The 22,712-nt window shown below is 41.4% G+C and overlaps 1 protein-coding gene across 5 annotated transcripts in view; it reads left to right on the top strand.

Moving 5' to 3' along the window:
* Window positions 1-22,712, top strand: part of kmt2cb (lysine (K)-specific methyltransferase 2Cb) — a 93,781-nt gene that overhangs the window by 57,240 nt on the left and 13,829 nt on the right. For 3 of the 5 annotated variants that reach the window (XM_085377322.1, XM_085377320.1, XM_085377318.1), the window contains 24 exons: window positions 1,025-1,141; window positions 1,295-1,399; window positions 2,673-2,777; window positions 2,868-3,049; window positions 5,029-5,193; window positions 5,299-5,405; window positions 5,523-5,594; window positions 5,716-5,928; window positions 6,631-6,750; window positions 6,970-7,095; window positions 7,192-7,322; window positions 11,064-11,256; window positions 13,011-13,103; window positions 13,389-13,436; window positions 14,432-14,572; window positions 15,098-15,130; window positions 15,373-15,516; window positions 15,611-15,752; window positions 15,854-16,089; window positions 16,295-16,368; window positions 17,306-17,503; window positions 17,739-19,730; window positions 20,554-20,861; window positions 20,960-22,548. In XM_085377322.1, coding sequence (XP_085233448.1) covers window positions 1,025-1,141; window positions 1,295-1,399; window positions 2,673-2,777; window positions 2,868-3,049; window positions 5,029-5,193; window positions 5,299-5,405; window positions 5,523-5,594; window positions 5,716-5,928; window positions 6,631-6,750; window positions 6,970-7,095; window positions 7,192-7,322; window positions 11,064-11,256; window positions 13,011-13,103; window positions 13,389-13,436; window positions 14,432-14,572; window positions 15,098-15,130; window positions 15,373-15,516; window positions 15,611-15,752; window positions 15,854-16,089; window positions 16,295-16,368; window positions 17,306-17,503; window positions 17,739-19,730; window positions 20,554-20,861; window positions 20,960-22,548 — 6,634 coding nt within the window. The remainder of the gene's footprint in view (window positions 1-1,024; window positions 1,142-1,294; window positions 1,400-2,672; window positions 2,778-2,867; window positions 3,050-5,028; window positions 5,194-5,298; window positions 5,406-5,522; window positions 5,595-5,715; window positions 5,929-6,630; window positions 6,751-6,969; window positions 7,096-7,191; window positions 7,323-11,063; window positions 11,257-13,010; window positions 13,104-13,388; window positions 13,437-14,431; window positions 14,573-15,097; window positions 15,131-15,372; window positions 15,517-15,610; window positions 15,753-15,853; window positions 16,090-16,294; window positions 16,369-17,305; window positions 17,504-17,738; window positions 19,731-20,553; window positions 20,862-20,959; window positions 22,549-22,712) is intronic. The other 2 variants (XM_085377319.1, XM_085377321.1) reach the window with 2 other exon arrangements.

Here is a 22,712-nt window from a genome sequence, read left to right as displayed (position 1 = left end):
AAAAATAATAACTATATAGACAGTCTGGGAGAGAGGAGGAACGAAAAGCTGAATATTAGCTCAGATAATTGGCTGATCCTTGCATTGAGTGTTCCATTTCCTCTTTGTCCACAATGCACTAATGTGTTCTCTGTGTTGTACTTAAACCCATTCATGTAGCTGTATTTATTAAAGTACATTTTTCCTCTCAGATTTAGACTCTGTGAGAAGTCTAAGCCAGTTTGTTGCCATGGTGACAGCCATTACTCTTAGCAATACTGGGTAAGGGTTAATTTGTACTCTATGGTAGGGGGTGTAACTCAGGTTAAATACCATCATACAGTGCGCCTATTAGGAGGAATATTGAATAGGCGAGACCTGAGTTTGGGATCAGGGCCAACTGTGGGATTTTAAGGGCAGGGACTGAGAAGTTCAGTTAAACATAAGTCAGTCATTCGTGATTAGCTAGAGACCTGCTGTCAGAAAGGTGCAAAAGGCAGAGTGGAACACTGTATTGCTGTAACAGCAGTTCAGAGGCCTCTTTCACTTTCTCCCATGCTGGTTGTCTGGCAAAAATTGAAGTGTACCTCTGAAATAACAGTCATTTCCATGAATTATCAGAATGTCAAGAACCAGGTTGATTTTTTTTCCCATCATATCAAACACTGACGTGATGATCAAATGTTACATATTTCTGAAATGTAGTTTTGACCCTTAAAACAAGCTGACAGTTCTTTTAAAAAACACATTAAAGCCAAGTATTACTAACAGACTGCAATAGGTAAATTACTCATCGTGCGGGCTGTACTTTCAGTAGTAGCTTGCATCCATATAAACAAAGAAAATCATTACCTCTCTGGGCAGTAAAAAAAAAAAGATTCAAATAATATATCAGAGGACAAAAGAAACCTTTAAATCTCTGGCTACTGATCAATTGCGTATGCAAGCATAAAACCAACTTTGGCACTTTTGTCTGCCTGCTTTAGTTTGTAAAATGTGATGTAGTCATTATCAGAGCTTATATTTTTGGTCTCTTTATCTACAGGGGCGAGGCTCAGGCTTTCCCGGGAGGAGGCGGCCAAGAGGGGCTGGTCTGTCAGGTAGAGCAGGACGTGGCAGGGCCAGAGGGAAAAATGGAGTGAGTCCCAGCATCAACCCTGGGGTATGTGCTGTTTCCGTTTGAGATATTGCACTACATTAAAATTGGTGTTAGTTTTCCCTTCAGCTATAGACCCTAATGAAATATTCCAAGCAGCGTTATCTTTGTTTGTCACACTTTGTTTATTTTGTGGGGGGTTTTTCTCCTTATATGCAGGTCACCACAATAGAAAACCCATACCCAGTCAAGGAGGAAGAGGAGAATGCAATGCATAACACAGTGGTCATATTTTCCAGCAATGATAGTTTTACACTAAAACAGGTGTGTTTTTTCTCTATGTTTACACATAAGTGTTCAGACATGGTTCATTTTGAATTTCAGACCTTCAACGTGCAAAAATTCATGGGTTGCAATTCAGTCTGTGCTTAAAAAGATTTCTCCCACTGGAGATCATTAATTCCTGTGGAGATACTGCCTGCAGGAAACACAGTCAATTATATAACACAGGATCACACTGAAATTTGATTATTTCTTACTTTCTCTACCCCAAATCATATCTGTGTGCTGTTTTTCTCTGTAAAATATGAGTGATTGCTGACAGTCTCTGCAAAATATTAATCAAGACTTTGAAGTAAGCAGAAACTAGGGTTTGTATTGTAGTACATTAATTTTTAGAGAATTTTAAGAAGACCACTGCTTATCAGCGCAGTTATTTACGCTTAATGCAATCAGTACTGTCATTCGTGCTTGCAGTCCTCTGACAAAAGAGAGAGGTGTGGAAAAATAAATATGATTAAGTGTGAAGGACAAGCTTAGAAAATGGTAAATGGCCTGGTATTTATATAGCGCTTTTCTACTTTACACTCAAAGCACTTTATACAACATTTCTCATTCACCCATTCACACAAGCACTTTTTTCTACATTTAAGTGCATTCTAGCTAACATTCACACTCATTCATAGCCCAGTGAACACATTGCAGAGCAACTTGGGGTCCAGTATCTTACCCAAGGATATTTGACATGCAGACTGGAGCAGCCAGGGATCAACCCGCCCACCTTCCAATTAGCAGATGACTTTTTCTACCTTCTGAACCACCCCACCCCAAAATGGCTGCAGTAGGCAGTTTTCTTTCTTTTTTTAAATTGAGTTTCATTTCACTTTAGAAAAGTATGTTATTGCATATGTATATTGTCACATCTTTGTTCTGCACTTCAGTAGCTAAGCTAAAGGAATGACAACTGCACAAACAATAACAAGAACAGCCCAAATTATGGGTTGTTCCACATATTTTGACGCTGCCCCCTGGTGACAGTAGACAGCTACAACATGTAGCTCTGCAAGGACCAGCACATCAACATGCCAGTCTCTTACAAAAGCGTTTTTTTTAAAATATAAATACCTTTGTATGTGACAAGCAGACTTGACAAAAAGTTTGACAATAGGCAGGAATTCCTATTCTGCAAAAAATGAAATTAAGCAGCTGCGGATTTTATTTGATTTCATTTGTTTTGTTTTAAGCGGTAGTGTGTTAGGGGTTTTTCTAAACCTTGCTTTGGGAAGTTGGGAAAGTCAGTGTCTTTCTTCCTTTTCAGGACATGTGCGTGGTGTGTGGGAGTTTTGGTCTTGGTGCAGAGGGCCGTCTTCTGGCCTGTGCTCAGTGTGGCCAGTGCTACCATCCATTCTGTGTCGGCATTAAGGTATAGTATGTCGCTATTGAGTTTGTACATTAGAAATGGCATTTGGCAAACTGAACTACATGAAACTGTCCCCTTGTCATTTCCCCGTAGATCACCAAGGTGGTGCTAAGCAAAGGCTGGCGCTGTCTGGAGTGTACCGTATGTGAGGCCTGTGGTCAGGCCACAGATCCTGGCCGCTTGCTGCTATGTGACGACTGTGACATTAGCTACCACACATACTGCCTGGACCCTCCACTGCAAAATGTTCCCAAGGACAGCTGGAAGTGCAAATGGTGAGTAGCTTTATGATCATTACACCAAAATTTGCTTCAGACAGGCAGTAATTTAAATTAAAACTAAACTTTAATGTGGTAATTACTAGAGATGGACCGATCCGATATTACGTATCGGTATCGGTCCGATACTGACCTAAATTACTGGATCGGATATCGGAGAAAAATAAAAAATGTAATCCGATCCATTAAATATCACAAAACTTGCGAAAAGCCGTAACTCGCCTCAGAACGTTAGCACGTCGGAGCAGTATGCATCACGTGATAGAGCGGCTGTGGCATGCGGGACCTGTCGGTGGTCTGGATAGCATTTGGAGCTTTGCTACCAACCCGGCATTTCATCTCCGACAAAGTTATCCCCGAGAGAAGTAAAGCAAGTGTGTAAGTCCATCTCTGAATGTTTGTAAAGCATTCCTGCGTTAAGCTTAACAAGTGACTGCCTCTTCTTGCTGCTACTTCAATCATGAAACTGCTTAATGATCAGCTGATCGGCTTTTCTGTTGCGAGTCCGTGTCTCTAGTTTGCTTTTGGCCCACTTTGCACCAGAAAGAGGAAACCAGCGGATAAACAACAGCAGCACGTTTAAGCTTGATAAGCTGTTGTTAGAATTTATTTAATATTACTTTCTACTCCAGGATCTTTTTCTACGTAGTTGATGGCTGGTAACTGTGCAGGGGCGGATCTAGCAAAGTTTAGCCAGGGGGGCCGATAGGGCATTAACAGGGAAAAGGGGGCACAAAGACATACTTTTCTTTCTTATTCTCATTTAAAATGTCTAGCTTTTAATAAATAATTATCTGACACCCAAAGTTTTAATTTGATGTAAAATGAATAGAAGTCAATTACTGTATATAGTAACTATTAAGTCTAATATACCCTAGTAAGCTATTTGTAAAGTAAAGTGTGCGTGTTAGTCCCCATAGGGAAATAGTTCCTCTGCATTTAACCCATTCACCCAGTGAAGCAGTGGGCAGCCACCAGTGCAGCGCCCGGGGAGCAGTGTGTAGGGACGGTACCTTGCTCAGGGGTACCTCAGGGTAGCCGTTCAGTAGAGTCGAACCCCCGACCTTCCGATCATGGGGCCACCACTCTACCTACTGAGCTATCCCTGCCCTAGTACTTTTTCCTTTGGGAAGGTACCATCTGTGCAGTCTGCAATTTTGTTGAAGAAAGATGTTGAATCTATTTAATATTTCTTGAAAAATAATTGATTTCTGTGCATTTTTTTTCACACTGCATCAAATTAAGGTTGATTACGTCGATTAAGCATCATGAGGTGGAACGTGAGGGGTGGTTCCCTATTTTTTATTTATTTATTTTTGTTGTTGCTGGGAGTTGGAACCCTATTAGTTAGGTTGCTTAATATTTACGCTAAGTACTCTTTAAAATACCAGAATAGGGAGGATGGTGTAGGTTTAAGTTTATTAGATTGATCAGTATTGCTGAACTATGAAATATTTTTTTTTGCATACAGGTATAACAGAATAGCTTTAGTGTAGTTGTTGTTTTAAACTTGAGTATGAACTTATACAAAATGCAGCAAGACATTTAAAAAAAAAACAGTTTTGTTGATTAAAAAACACTATATCGGATTCATATCGGTATCGGCAGATATCCAAATTTATGATATCGGTATCGGACATAAAAAAGTGGTATCGTGCCATCTCTAGTAATTACTGAAAATGACTGAACATGTTTATTGTTACAAGCAGCGCAGGCAATTTACCATGTTTTACCTTTTCCTGTTTGCCTTGTAATGCTTACTTGCTTACGTCTGTTTAAAAATGGTGTACGTTATCAGATACACAAAGAAACAACAAGTGTTTATGGACTGCGATGGAAACAAAGAAAATATTTTCATATTAGCATCATGAAGACAGTGTAGGGAGGAGAAGGGATTTTGCAGCACAGATACAACTGTGTTATCCCTTTTCAAGTAACCTGGGTTAAATGACCTCTGTCCTTCCTGTCTCCTGCAGGTGTGTGTCCTGTACGCAGTGCGGTGCCACCACCCCAGGCCTAAGGTGTGAGTGGCAGAATAATTATACCCTGTGTGCTCCCTGTGCCAGCCTTTCAACATGCCCAATTTGCTTGGTGGACTACAGCGAAGGCACAATCATCGTGCAGTGCCGCCAGTGTGACAGGTGTGTAGTTTTTCTACGAACCTATCAGCTCTAGAGGATCATTCTCTACCAATTTTCCTAAAATAACTGGTTCTTATCAAGACGTTTTTTTTTTTGTGTACGCAGATGGTTTCATGCGTCATGTCAAAGTCTCCACTCAGAGGAAGACATAGAAAAAGCTGCAGACAGCAGCTTTGACTGTACAATGTGCCGAACTTTCAAGACCACTAAAGGTGGGAGCACCATAACTTTGCTAAACATATTTTGTTGTTTCAACAAAAAGAGGAAATCAACGCACCCTAATTGTGACATTTGTTTGTTTTAATGGCGGCTATGTTGTGTTCCTACAGTTGTGACCAAGATCAGAGACACCACTGAGCCACTACCAGTAACACAGATTGTCACAAAGGCTAAAGAAATTGGTAAGGTCACAAAAGAACAACAGAAAACAAACGATCAATTTGGGTTCTTTTGTTTGTTTGTTTGTTTTCTTGCACAACCTCAGTTTATTGACTACACACAAACATTTTTTGGTCGTTTCAGATCTGTCAAGGACCTACACCCAGGATGGTGTTTGTTTGACAGAGTCAGGACTTTGCCAACTCCAGAGCTTATCTGCTACAGCGTCACGGCGGAGGAAGCCCAAACCAAAACTTAAGTTGAAGATCATTAACCAGAACAGCGTGGCAGTGCTTCAGGCTCCAGTCGACCCCCTCTCAGAGCTCTCTCGTGATGAAGACATGGAGGACAACAGAGGTACATGTCTTCACAGAAGCGTCTTTATTTTCAGATGATTATCTGTATTTATCTACTTACATATGTACTTACATATGTAAATATGTAGCAGCCGGCTGGTGTTTTGTATATTTTTGGTTGTGTAGGATAAAAGAAAAAAAATATTAGCAGTAATTCCTAGAAAAGCCAAAGGTATCATTTTAACCCCAGTGTAAAATTACAATCGCTGCATGCCATGTTGCCTAGCAACATGACATATTGTATTTTGATGTGAAGGCTGCTATAACATGAGCCGAGAGCTAGCTAGATGTGATTAATGAGTAAAGGTATAGGGAACTGTAGATGGATAAAAGATGAATATTCAAAGCAGGGTGTGACTGGACGCCAAACTAAAATTTAGCCAAAAAGCATAGATTTCCCCTGAGTTAATAGTAAAAGAATTAGCGTGATATTTACTTACATGTATTGAAATTCTCCCTCTTACTCAGAGTTAATAAAATGTTTTAGGAATGAGATTACAAAAAGAGAAGGTGGGGCCTCACTGGAAATTGCCGTCCTGATTAATGGGACTGGTGAACTTAATTTCAATCTGGCTAATATTCTGCCACTAAGTGGAGTTCACAAAGAATTTACCCTGGCATTGTTCTGAGGGGCCTGGCTGGGATGTTTTCTGCTGCAAGGCTATCACTCACCATCACTGGGTGCTCTGTCTCTCTCTCACAGAGGCGGAGCTCCTAGATTGTGAGGCAAAGTCTGACTCAAGCCTGGAGCGAGAGCCAGCAGAAGATGACTCCAAGGGGGCTGACGGCGGCAAGAAGAGGAAGAGGAAACCGTACCGGCCGGGTAGGGCACCTGATTGAAGGAGACAGCTCCTCTGAAGCGTAAAATGGTGCAGTACATGGCCGACGCTGTAGCGAAGCACTGCCATCTCACGGCCTCTCTGCCGAAAGCTGAATACAATGGACAGTCTATATTTAAAATATTGAAAATTAAGTAACCTTTATAACTGCAAATAAAATGTTTATATGTATTATAAATATATTTCTTATAACTTCTTAAAAGGTATCGGTGGGTTCATGGTCCGTCAAAGAAGCCGTCCAGGCCAAGGTCCGGGCAAGGCTAAACGATCCCTCTGCAGAAAAGATTCTTCTGGCTCTGTGTCGGAGAATCTCATTGGAAAAGATGAAGGTTTGTGCACCAGAATTGTATGTGAATCTGTCTTTCAAAATAAGAGATAACTGTAGAACTAGAAGAGAGTGGCTATACTTTTTCTGTTTATTACAGGCTGGCCAGAGGCACTGCCGGAAACTCCTGTTGATGAGACGCCCCCCGGACCGGAAGTTCCAGAAAAAATAAAGAAACGATATCGAAAGAAGAAGACAAAACTGGAGGAGGCATTTCCAACCTACCTGCAGGTCTGCCGTCCGTGATAGCGTCCATCACTGTTTGCTTGTATATACAGAATTTGAATATATTGTTACATTTCTATATCACGCTAACCTTGTGGAGTATATCTATCATGGAGGAATTTATTTTATAGATTTACTTCTTAATTCTATTTTTTGTTCTTTTTTTAATTTTGGAAATGGATATTAAGTTTTTATATATATATATATATATATATTAGGGGTGCAACGATACACAAAATTCACGGTTAGGTTCGGTTCGATACTTTGGTGTCACGGTTCGATATTTTTTCGATACAAAAAAAATGTTCATGCCTTTTTAATTTGTCATTTATTAAAATTATAAATATATATTTTAACTCAAAAGTACAGTTTTTAAATTTAACCCTAACCCTTGTGCGTGTTTTTTATTTTGACAGCGAATGCGCACCTGCGGACCACTTATGTGCAGCCCTGGTTATTTAGCTCGTCATATTGCAGCCACAGAAATTCTTTTGTCCATGAAACCATAAAGCTGCACTTTCTTTTTGCCTTATAGTCTGATTTGTCATAACTTTTCCGTTTTGTGGTAAGCTTTTCTTTGGCTATCACTTCTTCACCCTGACCTGTCTTATTTGGCTCAGCAGAACTGAAATATATATCTGTCTGTGAAGGTTCTCAGTCATCCAGGTCATCGTAGTCAAATATAAATCCTGCTGCTTTTACACACCGACTCACATAAGCTCAGCGATTCTCTGCGCGATCAACCTCTCACATGTTTAAGCTTGCTGCGGGAGATTTCACTTGTCATGTTTGCATAGTAAGCTAACGATTAATAAGACGATGTCAGAGGAATTTGTGCACAAATTATCATCACTCACAGATCAGTGCTGTCGCTCTCTATACACAGTTCACGCGATTGCAAAGTGGAAGCAAAAAACAAGCGCAAATTCAAACGCGATTTCAATATGTCACATATTGACAGTGGCTCACCGATGCCAATGACATAATTACCCAGCTACATTTCCGAAAGAATGCAAAAGCATTGACATTAGGGCTGCCACAAACGATTATTTTGATAGTCGACTAGTCACCGATTATTTATGCGATTAGTCGACTAATCAGATCATCATCCACTGGACGTAAAACTACAGCTTATTGCACCAGCAGCATATGCTCTTATATAACTATCATTAGCTTACAGCTTTAAGCTTTTAAGGTGCTAACTAAAAATAAAGACAAGATGATAGTTTATTCAATTTTAATGAAATTTGCAGATTGTTTCGGTGAAGTTTAATAAACTCCTTGCTATCTAAAATATAACAGGACAACGGAGTATATTCTCCAGCATCTCACACTTCTGATAATCAGCTGTCTGCTTGACGTTTATTCAGCTGTGTAAAAACTATAACTTTAATCTCAGACAAACCGATTTACTCAGGAACAAATAAAATACTAAAAAAAAAAAAAAAAAAAGCCAAACAACAACATTTTTAATTTATCTAAGTGACTCATATATATTTAACCTGAGTAGCGAAAGACGGCGGTGGGTTTGAAAACAATTTGCCGGGAGTCCGGTGTTCTCACCGCGCTAGTGACCTAGCCCCCGGCTAGCTATCGAGCTAGTGGGTAACAGACGTCTCCGAAAACGTCGGAGCGCTTTTGAAAATATGTGGTGTCCTGATAAACTGAGCCGATATTTGAGGTTTACACAGCTACATTCTCGGCTGAAAATATGTTAAACGTTTATTTTGTGACCCAGAAAGAATAATAAGAGTAATATTAAAACTAACCAGCTGCCGCCATTGTTGGAAACTGAGCTGGGCCGCGCTATGAATTCTGGGACACAGCTGCTTCTTCTTCTTCTTCTTCGGGGTTTAACGGCAGCTGGCATCCTTGTACATGCAGTGCTGCCATCTTCTGTTTCAGTCCGTTATTACACTCTTAAATCCTGCTACTTATTCCTGCGTCTTTTGTGATCTTACAAAGCTTCAAACGACGCGTCGACTATTAAATCAGTCGTCGACGATTTTGATAGTCGACGTAATCGTGACTAGTCGACAAATCGTGGCAGCCCTAATTGACATATATTTTTCCTTCCTACGATAGGCCGACGGGCAGGGCAGAGATAGATTTTGGTAGCCCAACTGGAAAAATCGCTAGCCCCGGGACGTCGGGCTAGCGATTTTGCGAGCCCTGTATCTGATTGAGGAATCACTCATCTTTGGAAAAGAGAGTTTATTACAGAGAAATGGCTCTTTCCAAAATAAAAGCTATACTATACGCTTCTTCTGGGCTATATTCTCAGCAGCATATTAAACATATCAGATCCCCATAAGGAGAATCATGTGCTAACGGCTGTCTAAATGACTCGGGTAAAGTTTGAAGCGTGTGCTTGTTGTTTTTGTCTGCTTCCACTTTTCTTTGCACTAGGATGATGTCGGCGTAAATGTGCAGTCATATTCGTTGTGTTCCCACTAGTGCTTTCAGGTTAATCTCGTTGAAATGACCTTAACGCCACAACACGGCAAATCTCCGTTAACGAGCTACCCCTGATCGCCCCGTGCATGGGGCTAGACGGCCAACACGTTAACGAGCTAACTGCGCTAACACACTAGTTCCCACCCATGTAATTGAGCATTGCGTGGCACATCCAACATACTGTTTTACTTTAGTCCATGACGCGCTTACCTTCAGGGTCATACATCACATGAAAACCAAAATAATTCCAAACACCAGATCTGAATGAGGGTGGGGGAGGTTCAATTTGCCATGTTGCAAGGAGAGCTTAACTTCTGTCTCGCTAGCTTGCCCTGCACTCTTCCTTCTGACAATGCTGTCTGTGTTGAGCGCTCAGTGGATCTGCGCTCGACAGTGCAGCCTAGGCGGAGTAGTCGAACGCAGATTCACTGAGCGCTCAACACAGACAGCATCTCAGAAGGAAAGTTGATAAAAATAAATTACAAATTTTGTATTGTTCGATACATATGCGTACCGAACCGAAAGCACTGTATCGAACGGTTCAATATCGATACGAATATCGTTGCACCCCTATAAAAAAAAAAAAAAAAAAAAAAAAAAATATATATATATATATATATATATATATATATATATATATATATTTTATTGTGCAAACGTTCCTCTCCTGTGCAGATTGTCTGATCACAGAACTATTGTGCTTAGTGCTCCTTCTGTGAGCCTTTTTTATTATTTTTATTTAAAGGGGAAAAGCCCAAAGATACTCATATTAGAGGATAGATGTTTTTGATCATACCCTTTAATTGGCCCCTATTTTAGTTGTGAATTGACACACAATAGCTTAACATGGATGTAACTCCAAGGCTCTGTGTCCCCAGTTAGTATCCGTCTGTCACCTTGTGTTGGCTAAAACATGGATATGTGATGCATTAAGCCACCGGCAGCTGTCAGTGCTGCTCTTTATCCCACCATGGTACAGGGGTGACGGGGGATATTGAGTCTAACCTAAAGGTCTAACACAGTGAAGCTTATTTCATTAGTTATTAAGACAGCACCAGGTTGGGCTTTTAGTTTCTCAGTGCAGCAGGACAGCAGATGACTTATGGGTGTAAGTGGTTGGTGGAGGTTGGCCCGATAAGGTGAGGCCAAGAGTAACCTCGCTGTTAGTTTCTAAGCTTTTCTGTTTCACTTAAGTTCACATGGGGTTTAAATGGATGCGGATGGTTTTCTAAGAATGATGTCAAGAAAAATTAGGTGACACTGGCTGGTGTCCTGTGTTTTCATGTTCAGGAGGCTTTCTTTGGAAAGGACCTGCTAGACAAAAGCAAGCAGAGCAGGCAACAGGGGGTCGAATCAGGATTACTAGAAGACGGACAAAGCCAAGTGGAGAGGAAGCATCCCACTAGCAGTTTTCTGGATCCCTCATCAGACCCTCTGCTTAGCGCATCAACAACATCCATTCCCCCCAGACCAGCAGCAGCACGTATGTATATACATTACTTTGGTTCTCCGCAGCAAGAGATGTAATATTCACTGATTCAAAGCATCGTACTGCACTGAATATTTGATATGACCAAAGACAGAGCATGCTCTGAACTTGGCCAGTGCTTTTAAAGAAACAATGCAGGTGTTTGGCAAAGGGTAAAACAGCATATAGTCCATGTTGCATGAAGTTTTAATGAATTTTGTCTCCCTTGTACTTACTTGTCCCCAATGAGAGTATTAACCGCTTCATGCAGAACTGAATGGGTTTGAAACATGTTTACTGAACACATGTTCAAATTGCATATTCCCCATTCATACATGACCAAAATGTTGGAGGTTAATCTCTGATAATTAGCATTCAGACCCTCGACTGCTGCTCCAACTAAAGCTAAACTAATTAAAGAATACTTAAATTCCAAAAGCGAAGTAAATACAGCGAACTTTCAGTTTCTGTTCTCTTTGCAAGCTCGCTCTGTCTTGCTACACTCACTGTGTGTGTCTTGCTCTCTTGATCTTTCTCTAAATTTTTCAAAAAATTTTAAATGCCCTTTATACTGACCTCAAGGATGGCACAGCCAGAAACAGAAGTGTAATATCCTGAATAATAGCAATGTGTTGTCAGGACTGAGTCCAGATAGAAAAGGTTTTTAGCAAAAAACTGCCATAAAATTAAAGATTAGAAGCTTGCCAGTATTCTAACAGTAGTTTAATTTATTATTTAAAGCGCAGTGCAGATAGTTTGTAACTTGCGCCATAGCTTTACATTGTTAGCCGCTCCCTGCACTCCAGTCAAATAGATGTGTCCAAGACTGATGACTGTAGCAGAAGTAGACTTAGATTGTGTTTGAAATCAAACAATCCCACCATTTCACTGACAGGTGAACAGGGATGTGGTATGATTGCTGATTCAATTTTCAGTCTTGTTCCAGCCTATTTAAATACCCAAACTTGATACACTCTGTCCACATATCTGGACATTTGGTAGCTTCTTATGTTGGCACGAATCGAACAAAACACGCGTCTATGAAGTTCTTCACAATTAGTAATTACCTGGCTCTTAGAGAGAAATATTTGATTTTTATTACAAAATTACTGTTTGATTTGACAAATTTGTCATAAACTAGGGTTAGTTTGCTTAATAGGCTGTCATTGTGTTTAAAGGCATCGTGATGACTTGGGAAGTGACAGTAATGAATACTGGATTCCCGAGAGGGTTGCAGATTTTTTTTGCCATTCAGAATCTGGTGTGCCTCATTTAAAAGAAAGAAACTCAGCAGTTTTAACAGTTCAGTAAAATAAAACACTGGAACCTTGACAACTGTGACTTTAAAAAATGGTGATTTATTTATTTATTACACTTTTACTTCAACTTTTTAAGGAAGAAAATAGAAAATTATTAGAAGAGACTATATTACGAGACAAAAAGCTAGAAGTCGAATGACTCACATCAGTCAAGGCCTTCACTGACGAAATCCATGAGACAGAAAACCTTACAGTTCATATAATTAAACTTATTCTTTAGTATACATTCTTTGGAAAGATACATCTGATATGGTACATTTGGAGTTTTTTTTTATTTTATTTGTGACATTTTTTAATGTTTATTTTTAACAGCAAATTCTACATGAGGCATCCAAACAGATGGTTCCAACTCTCATTCATGTCCGTTCATCATCATCAATTATGATTTGTGACAGTTTGGTTTTCTTCCTTTTTTTGTTCTTTTGTTCCTTTTTCCCCCCGCATCTACAGAGACGTCTGAGGAACCATTAGTTGATCTATCTGATGTTCTGAACACTGATGCAGACATCTTGGGAATGCTCGGAAAGCCAAGCAATGACTCTGGTGCGTTATGTATCTCACAGGCAGTCACAGTGGCAAGATTTTATTAATAGTCACCTAGCCGTGGGTATATAAAATAGTTTCACTCCTCAATTAGAAATTTCCCCAAATAGAAACAATCTTTTGCTTTCACTACGTTAATAATTTTTTAATATCACAATATTTTTTTGTTTGTTCACCTTTTTTGTTTTCTTTTTTGTTTGCATCATCTAAAGTGTGTTGTGCTTATGCTGTCTTCACTATTTTTTTTTCCACCCACTCATTTGATCTGGTTTTGGGTTCTTGTAGGTCTTGATTTTTGCCCCTTCCAGGTTGACAGCTCACCTCCTCCTTTTGGTAAGGGTGCTCTGGCCTACTAATCCCTTGCTTTAGTGCATTCTCCCCCTTTTACAGTGTCTCCGTGTCTCTATTTAAGTGTGCATGTATAAAAGCTGTTTTAACACTCATTAACTTCTTAGTGCTTACCTAACACCGTGCACGGTATTCACTCAAGCGCCTATGGTGTGTGGGTCTTTGTTTGTGAACCTCCTATACCCTAACGCAAGTTCTTATCTGCCTAATCGAAAATGTCTCCAAGATAGCAGAGAAACAAATTGGCAAGGACATCCTAGTATTCAAGAAATGAGCAGTTTAGAACAAGAGGCCTTGGCAAATGTCCTTCTAATTCCTGAAGACGTTGAAATCCTCAGTTCTCATTCCTGTGGCTTTATGGCAAAAAGCATCTGCAGTTCATGTCCTTCATTCTTTGGAAGAAGAAAAAGAAATACTTTATTTATCTGAAATATTCTAAGGGCTTATATAATTTCGTTTTTGTACTGCTGTTGCCAACCAATGTTTGCAACCATCCTTGTATTGGTATTTAGTTTTGTGTAGAAGAAATTATTTAAATACTTTAAAGTGTCAGACATTAGTTGGAGAGGAGTGTGTTATGTTGGTAGTCGTGCTTTGATAAATTCTTATGTAATTCAAATTGAAAGAAATGTTTCAAAAGAAGCTCCATGGCTTTCTTTTAAAAAGAAAGGTCTTAAATGGAAGGCTAATGTAGGGGTTAGAACAGCATTTTCCTTCAGACTTTGTGTACCTTTAATCAGATTTAGTCTGACCTGTCTGAACTTTCACATATCCTAAAACATTCCTTTAAAACAATACAGGAACCCCAAGGAGCTGTAATTGTATAGTCTTTGGTCTTGGTTGTGTTCCACAGGCTGTTATGACACTTCAGTTCTATATTTCTGATCTCGTTCTTGCTCAGTATTTTGTTGGTTGCTGTGTATGTGTGCACATGTGTCTGTGTTATGATTTGTTTTTGCATTGACTGTGTGTTTCCACAGCTGGTCTGGACATTGGGCCCCTGGCAGACAGTTCCCCAGTGGCGCCCCAGTCTCAGGCAGGCCGGAGAACACCTCGAACCCTCTCAGAGGAACCCCTGGACGGCATTCTCAGCCCAGAGCTGGACAAAATGGTTACTGATGGTCAGTGTGGGAGACCAGGCGCCATGTTTAGCCACAGTTCTAACACAGGAACTTCCCACAGGGATTAAGAACCATTGTTGGTTGTTGCTTTTGGTTTTAGTTCATTGTGATTTAATTTAACAACACGCAAGAAATTCTGTGATACAGGCAGCGATGACGAAGTCCAGGCATTGTTAGGGATTTAGGAAAACAAGACATCCTGTGTGAACTTGAAATGAAGCGCTCCAATGGGAGCATTTTGTTCTTGATTTTGGGTCGCACAGTTTCCAACAAAAGTGAAGTAAAACAGCTGAAACATTGTTGTAACCGTCAGCTAACTATTTATCCAATATTTATCGGGCATTTTAGTACATTGGGAATGTAGAGAACAGTGGATCAAAGTTAGTTCTGTGGAAAGTTTCTGTGCATTAAGCCCATCTTCTTCTTCTGGCTTTTAGTAGAAATTTGTTTTGCAACTTTAAGGCCCTTTGCTTTGGAACTTCAAAATGAATAATAATCTGTTTTTGTTGATTCTTTGTTTTTCAGAGTCAATTCTCAGCAAACTTTACAAAATTCCAGGTTTGTAATTTTTATCTTTCTTGTGAAAACTTAAGTTTGGTCCAGTTATTTCCCACCCAGCATAACTGACCTCTAAACTCATGATGAAGTGTTGTAACCAATTTCACCAATATAATGTTATAAAGATTAGTGTAATGAATGTTCTGGTTCCTTTAAAAGCAGTAATGGGATGTTCTCTGACATTGTATGCTACTACATTTCATACACATGTACGCTTACACTGAGCTGTCAAACTTTTTCAGAGCTGGAAGGAAAGGATGTGGAGGATCTCTTCACAGCAGTCCTGAGCCCCAGCACGAGCCAACCACCACCACAGGTGCCTCACCCCCAGGGTCCAGGGCCCCTCCCTGCCACACCTGGCACTAGCATGCCTCACCCCAATGCAGGTACATCATTAGTCATTTTGCCCTGATCAAATAAAAATATTACAAAATGTTTTTAAAATCTCCATCTACTTCACCTCGCAAATCTTGTGTTCAGGGAATCCCATGTTTCCAAGAATGCCAATGATTAATGGTATGATGGGACCAAACCAACGCTTCCCTACAAATCATGGAGCAGGGCCCTGCATCCCAGAAAATTTCTCTCCCCTCAACCGTATGCCTTTCACTGACAATCCGAGGTAAAGTCATGCTTCCCTTTCAACTGTTAATGCATTTTTTTTCCTTTACTCAGCAAAATCAGCAAAGTATAACTTTGGAGCTTCTGTTCTTTGTGTTACAGGGAAAGAAAGTTTAATCAGATGCCTAGAGAGGCAGTTGGTCCATGGCCCACCCCTACCCATGGCCCTGGCCCTACACCCCCTGGTTCTTTGCCCGAGGGGGACACTGAAGCCATGTCAAATGCCCAAAGGAGTACACTCAAGTGGGAAAAGGAGGAGACACTTGGAGAACTAGCCACCGTTGCTCCTGTGCTATATACTAATATCAATTTCCCCAACCTTAAAGAAGAATACCCAGGTTGGTATATAGCTCTAAAGCTTGAAGGCATTTTCTCTCCTGTTTGTGTTTTTTATGGTCCAGTTTACATTGTCATTCCTGTTATTTCTGCTCATTTCTGGTTATTGTTTTTATACTGACTGCATTACGTCATACAGTACAAACCATACCTTGTATGCACTTTGAGAGCTGCTGACTTGACAACTTTCTCCATTATTCTTCCTAGACTGGTCTACAAGAGTGAAGCAAATTGCAAAACTTTGGAGGAAAGCTAGTTCACAAGACAGGGCCCCATATGTGGTAAGATCAATGATTCAATTATCCCATTTAGTTTCAATTAAATCAAAGACTGTACAATGCAGGACACCAAAGTAGCTGCACAGACTTACCTAGTATGCAAAAGGCACACTCGTGTATCTGGCCAGTTGCCTTTTGCCAAACCAGTTTGAAACGCAGTCATTCTCTGATGAACTAATTAACAGCGGAAGTCTTGCTCAGAATTAAAGCTCCCTATTGCCTCTGTAATTAAGTTTACTGGAAGCCATTTTACCTGGTAGAGGCCCCTTTTAAAGACCCAGTCTCTGCTTGGCGAGTTTAGTTTTGGGGTTAACACTTATCTGTAAAAGGCTGATGGGATGTTGTTGAGAGTGTTGAATATGCTAACTCGAGAATGGAGCAACGCAGGATTTTCAAGTTGATACATAGATGCATCTACTAAAAATTGAGTTTGAATCTCAGTGACCTCAACCTCACGGTCAAAGGTCAACTTTTCTGAAAATCATGTAGGCTTTTCACATTTATGCCATAGGTGCATCTGTTAGGAGGCTGAGAGGATAGCACAGGCGGCTGCCAGTATTTTTTATTTGCAATCTTGTTTTAAAACCGCTATTGTGATACATCATCTTGGTTATGAACTATTGAGATACCTAATTTAACAATAAGAAGTTGACCTTCATCCTGCTCCATGTACAATATGTAAAGGCTATGCAGCCAAAGGATTAAGCATGGCAATCCCATCCAAAACAAATGCCTGCATATCATAAAAATATTATTTTTACTGCTATGAAATAATTATAATTCAGTATTGCGTACTAATGTTTGTAATAGTGTAAGTAGACATTACAGAGAATTGGGGGCTACATGGATAACCTTTATTTTTTTCTATAAGCTTGTATTTATCAAATCTCTCTAATCTGTTTTTGTTTTGTTTTTCAATTGTGATTGATTTGCTGTTTAGCAAAAGGCAAGAGATAACCGAGCAGCCCTGCGCATCAACAAAGTCCAGATGTCGAATGAGACCGTGAAGAGGCACCATCCACAGCAACAGCCCCCTGAGGTGTTTGATCCCAACATACCACTAGACACAGATCTCCTGTTTAAAGACCCTTTGAAACCAAAAGAGTCAGAGCATGAACAAGAGTGGAAGTTTAGACAGGTAAGAGTGTATGCAATGAAGTCAGTCAGTCGAATGCAGCGGCAGGTCCACTTTATATTAAGACAGCTAAGAAGTGGTGGTTTAGTAAAACACCCCCTAAAGAACTACACTATCCTCCACATTAACCCTGATGACATTGGTGGCTAGTAGGTCCAGCTCTTTTTTGGCATGAGACTGATAATTTATGCACCCCTTTTGTCATCTAATGCAGCTTTTCACTCTGTCCTTCCAACAGCAAATGAGGCAGAAAAGCAAACAGCAAGCCAAAATTGAAGCCACTCAGAAACTGGAGCAAGTAAAGAATGAACAGCTTCAACAACAACAACAACAGCAACAGCAACAACAGCAAACTAGTCAGTCAGAGGGAGATGCCAACAACAGTGGTAACCAAAGCCCAGCCTCCCAGCCCAGTAATGGCAGCATGTCCCCTATGCAGCAGGTCAACCCAAAAGAGAGCTTTTCCAGGACGCTATCAGGGACACCCACTTCAGGTCCTTCAGAGGATGTGTTCTTGCGACCCCCTCCTCCCCCTCCCTCTGGGCCTTCCTCCCAACCTCAGTCTCCACAAGTTTTCTCACCAGGTTCCTCTGGTTCCAGACCATCATCTCCATGGGATCCATATGCCAAGATGGTTGGGACCCCAAGACCTCCAACTCTCGGACCAAATGCGTGTCGAAGAATGCCCATGGAATCTGGTAAATCACCCACCTCCTTGATGGAGCAGCAGGACAGAGGGAGGCCCTCTCCTGCTCATGAATCTTTTGGTTCTCCCACATCAATGACCAGTGATCCTTACGCCAAACCTCCTGACACCCCAAGACCCACTGGTGAAGTTGACCCTTTTCTGAAGCCCATGGGTCCCCCCAGAGGCAGTCAAGCTGCTCAAGGAAGGCCTCCAATGGGTTCTCCTGGCAGAGACCCATACTCAAGGCCAATGATAAGAAATGATGCCTATCAGCGCATGACCCAGAACAGGATGATATTGTCTGACCCTTATTCAAGACCTTTACTCACGCCGATACCTGGAAGCAATGAGTCTGGCTCTGTCCCTCTATTTAAAACACCTATGCCCCCTCCTCAGGCTCAGGATCACTTCAACCGACCAGGCCCACATCCTACTGACAGATTCTCCCAGAATCAGCAAACTGACCCCTATGCCCAGCCTCCACACACCCCAAGACCGTCAGCGAATGACAACTTTACCAGTCCTCCCAGGATGGGCCAGCATCACCCACAGGGGCACTCCTTTGCTCAGCCAGGACCAATTACTCAAATATCAAGAAATCCTTATGCACATGCACCTTCCACTCCAAGACCTGACCACTTCACATATGACCCTTTTGCCCAGCCTTCTGGTCCTAGCAAGCAAGCTGCTGACCCTTTCTCTCAGCCTCTAGCTAACCACCGATCCATCAATGAAGCAGGTGCTCAACCTCGACCGTTTTTTGAGCCCTATGCTCGACCACCTGGCACCCCACGTCCCCATGACAACTATGGTCAACCACCAAACACCCCCAGCCCATCCTCAGATCCCTACTCGCAGGCTCCAGCTACACCTCGTCCTAGTGGAATGAACCAGTTTTCTCATCAGTCTCACCCTGGACAGAGGATGTCCCCTTCGCACTCAATGGACCCTTATGCTCAGCCACCAGGTACTCCTCGGCCATCAGTGGGGGAAAGGTTTTCTAAGTCACCAGGCAGCATGAGGGGGTCAATGGAGCCATTTACCAGTACACCCGGGACACCAAGGCCAGGGAGTAGTGACATGTTTCCCCAGCCTGGAGTCCCAAGACCAATGCTGAATGATCCTTACAGCCATCCTCCAGGCACCCCGAGGCCTGGTCCTGATGGGCTTACCAGACAAGGGCCAAGACAAGGACCAATGGGAAGCCAGGATCCTTTCTCCCCAACCCAAGGTAGACTTCAAGAGCCCTTCCCTCACCCAGACTTACAAACACCAAAACACCCCAGTGTTTCAGACGATGGATTTATTCAGTCACCCTCAAGAAGACCGAGTCAGACACCTGTCCATGATCCATTTGAACAAGCACCCATGACCCCTCGTCCACAGTCAGAAAAAATGGAAATGAAAGATCAGTCAGTTGTGGGTAACAATGGAGCTGGCCTTCAGGACCCGGTCCAACTGTCCAACAATCCACAAATTCCTGTTTCAGCAGCAGAGGCTCAAACTGTTGCTCTTGCTGAGTGCGATGAAAGACTCAGACAGGTACGTGAACACTGTTTGTGTTGTATTCTGAATCTTATAGTTTTAAATATTAATGTTAACTGTCTAATAATATTATTAATAGCCAGTACCAAATTGGTAAGAACAACAAGAAAACTACACATATCACTACATTTACAATATTCAGAAATTGTGTGAGTATCAGACAGATACTTCAAATTTTATTCTACAATCCTGTAGTTTAAAACATTTTATGATGCTGTGTAAAATGTAAAAGGAAAAACAAAATTAAAAACCAAATCAAGTAAAAATACTATAAAGACAAAGTATCACATTTTGAAACTAAAATGTAATCTTTTTTTAAAAAGTGTGTAATGCACATTTCAGTCTCTTCTTAAACCCCTCCCTATCTATACTTCTAAGTATTATGGGATTCTTCTTGTATACCAATCATGTTACAGATTAAGTTTCCTGTGAGATGTTTCCATGTATTTTTAAAGAATTATGAGATTATTTTTATAACTACATTGTTGCTTCTCTTAAATTCATGAGTATATTGGGGCAGGGTCAATGATTTCTTTGAACATTTTCAGTTTAAAAAAAATACAAATGAAATCATTTACATATCATAGCATGTGTTTGTTTATACTTTACAGTGTCCTCTTGAAAATAGAGGACTATTTATAAACTTTATCTTCAACACAACTGTTCCAGACAAAATATGGACATACAGAAAACTAAAAGAAATCTCAAATAAAATAATGTTGTGCAGCAGCTATCTAAAAAAAAAACCCCAAAAAACCCCAAATCAATTCTTTGAAAAGCTAAAAATGATTTTAAAAATTTAAATCTTTCAAACTTACAGCGACAACGAATTAGAGAACTGATCATCAAACAGCAGCAACAGAGGAGTGCCACCCGACAGGAGAGGGGCCCTCAGGAGCCTGCTGGCACTATAACCCCAGGAACGCCACGGCCATGGCCCCAAGAGGGTCCTGCTCAACCAGGGGAAATATTCACCCGGCCTCCTCCGCCTTATCCTGGACAAGGACCTATTAGAGGGCCGATGAGGTTTCCTGGACATTTTCCAGGGGATCAGCGTGTAGCCTTTCCTAATGAAGGTCAAATGCCCCGCGGCCCACATCCTGGAGATTTGAGACATCAGGGACCAAGGTTTGTTTTGTTATTCTTTTAATTACTTTTTGTGTTTCCAAATTTAAGTCTTCCCTTTATGTCTTTATAAGTTTTTTTTTCTTATCCCTCCCCCACAGGTTTGCTTTTCCACCTGGAGCTCTAGGACCTCATCGGTCTCAAGACTTCTTTCCAAGGGGGCAACACCCAATGCAAGATGTCCCTCCTCAAATGAGACGGTCTATGTCTGCTGAAATGGCGAAAAACATGGGAGCAAACCCTATGGGGATGCCCCAGCACTTCCCTCCTCGTGGTATGGCAATGCAGCAGCACAACATAATGGGGCAGCCTTTTATTGAACTGCGGCACAGAGCAGCAGAAAACAGACCACGCATGCCATTCCCTCCTGCCAACATGCAAGGAAGCAATTTGGATCCCAACTTCCAGAACCAAAGGCCTGCAGGTTTTCCAGGAGCACCCGATTCTAGGTTCCCCTTAAATCAGGGCCCCAGAATGATGGACCCTATGGCTAACCAAATTGGCCATTTACACCTCTCTGCCAGTATGGACAATCTTCATCAGCAAACCCAGATTCCAGGAAGCACACTCAAACAGTCTCCTCTGATGAGGTCCATGAGCCAGCCTGCCTCAAATGAGACTCCAAATATGTCAGCTTCCATGATCCTGTCTGCACCCCCTGCTGGACAGAGTGAGACTGTCTCGGTGACGAGCAGAGAAACTGTGGAGGAGAAACTAGATACAGAAGAATCTGCAGTCAAAGATCTAGAGGACGTGGAGGTAAAAGATCTAGTAGATGCTGACTTGGAAAACTTAAATCTGGATCCTGAAGATGGCAAAGACCTTGATTTAGAGACCAATGACCTACACCTTGATGACTTCCTGACATCTGGGAAATTTGACATCATTGCTTACACAGACCCTGATCTAGATGATATCAAGAAAGACATGTTTAGTGAGGAGCTGGATCTCAGTGATCCTATGGATGACAATACTGATGCCACAGATATCAACAAAAGCGCAAGCACCGTAACCGAGGCTTCTTCCAGTTCAGCATCTGTAATGGCAAAGTCAGAGACTATGGGTGAGCAGTCTGCAGTTGAAGTCAAGCTGGAGGTCCCTTTAAATAAGGACTCAGCTGCTCTGGCTCCTGGGCAAGAAATTAAAGCTGAGGTCAAAGATTGTCAACAACCACCTGATGTAGTAGACCAGCAAACTGCTGGAAATACCTTAATCTCCGATAAGAAAGGAGTGCTTTCTGACTCCACCCCAGTCCTGTCTAGTTTACTCATTAAGCAGCAGCCTGAAGAGCAATCATTAAACCCAATTGTTGAGTCTGTCAATCAAGGAGGTGACCTCATAGCCCAGCAGAACCAAGTCGCTGATGCTCAACATACCTCTGGACTTACAATGAGTCAAACAATACCTGACACAGTCACTGCAGGAGAGGTTCCCCTGAGTGGCTTTGGGCCAGACCATCAGGTTGGACTAACATCTGGAGTGGACCAGAGCGGTCTCACCCAGGCCCAGCAGGCAGTGTTAAACCAGGCAATGGGCCAGAATTCCCAACAACATCGGCCACTTCTGCTTGAGGAGCAACCACTCCTATTGCAGGACCTCCTGGACCAGGAGAGGCAGGAGCAACAGCAGCAGAGGCAGATGCAAGCAATGATACGACAGCGCTCAAGCAGCGACTTCTTCCCCAACATTGGTAAATGAATTTATAGCACCGCTTAGGTGTCACTTTAAGTTAAGTGCTATTTTGGGTTTTTTGGGTTTTTTTAAATCATTATTTTATTTGTTTTGTTGTGTTTTGTTGTTGTTTTTTTCTTCGTGTTTTTTGCAGTGTTTATTTCTGACAGTCATTATTTTAAT

Source organism: Diplotaxodon limnothrissa, linkage group LG18 (genome assembly GCF_057381915.1).
Source record: "Diplotaxodon limnothrissa isolate DT_005_m linkage group LG18, D_limnothrissa_male_GT1.1, whole genome shotgun sequence".
Taxonomy (NCBI): domain Eukaryota; kingdom Metazoa; phylum Chordata; class Actinopteri; order Cichliformes; family Cichlidae; genus Diplotaxodon; species Diplotaxodon limnothrissa.
Note: the sequence above shows the minus strand (reverse complement) of the source record. Positions and strands in the feature narration are given on the sequence as shown.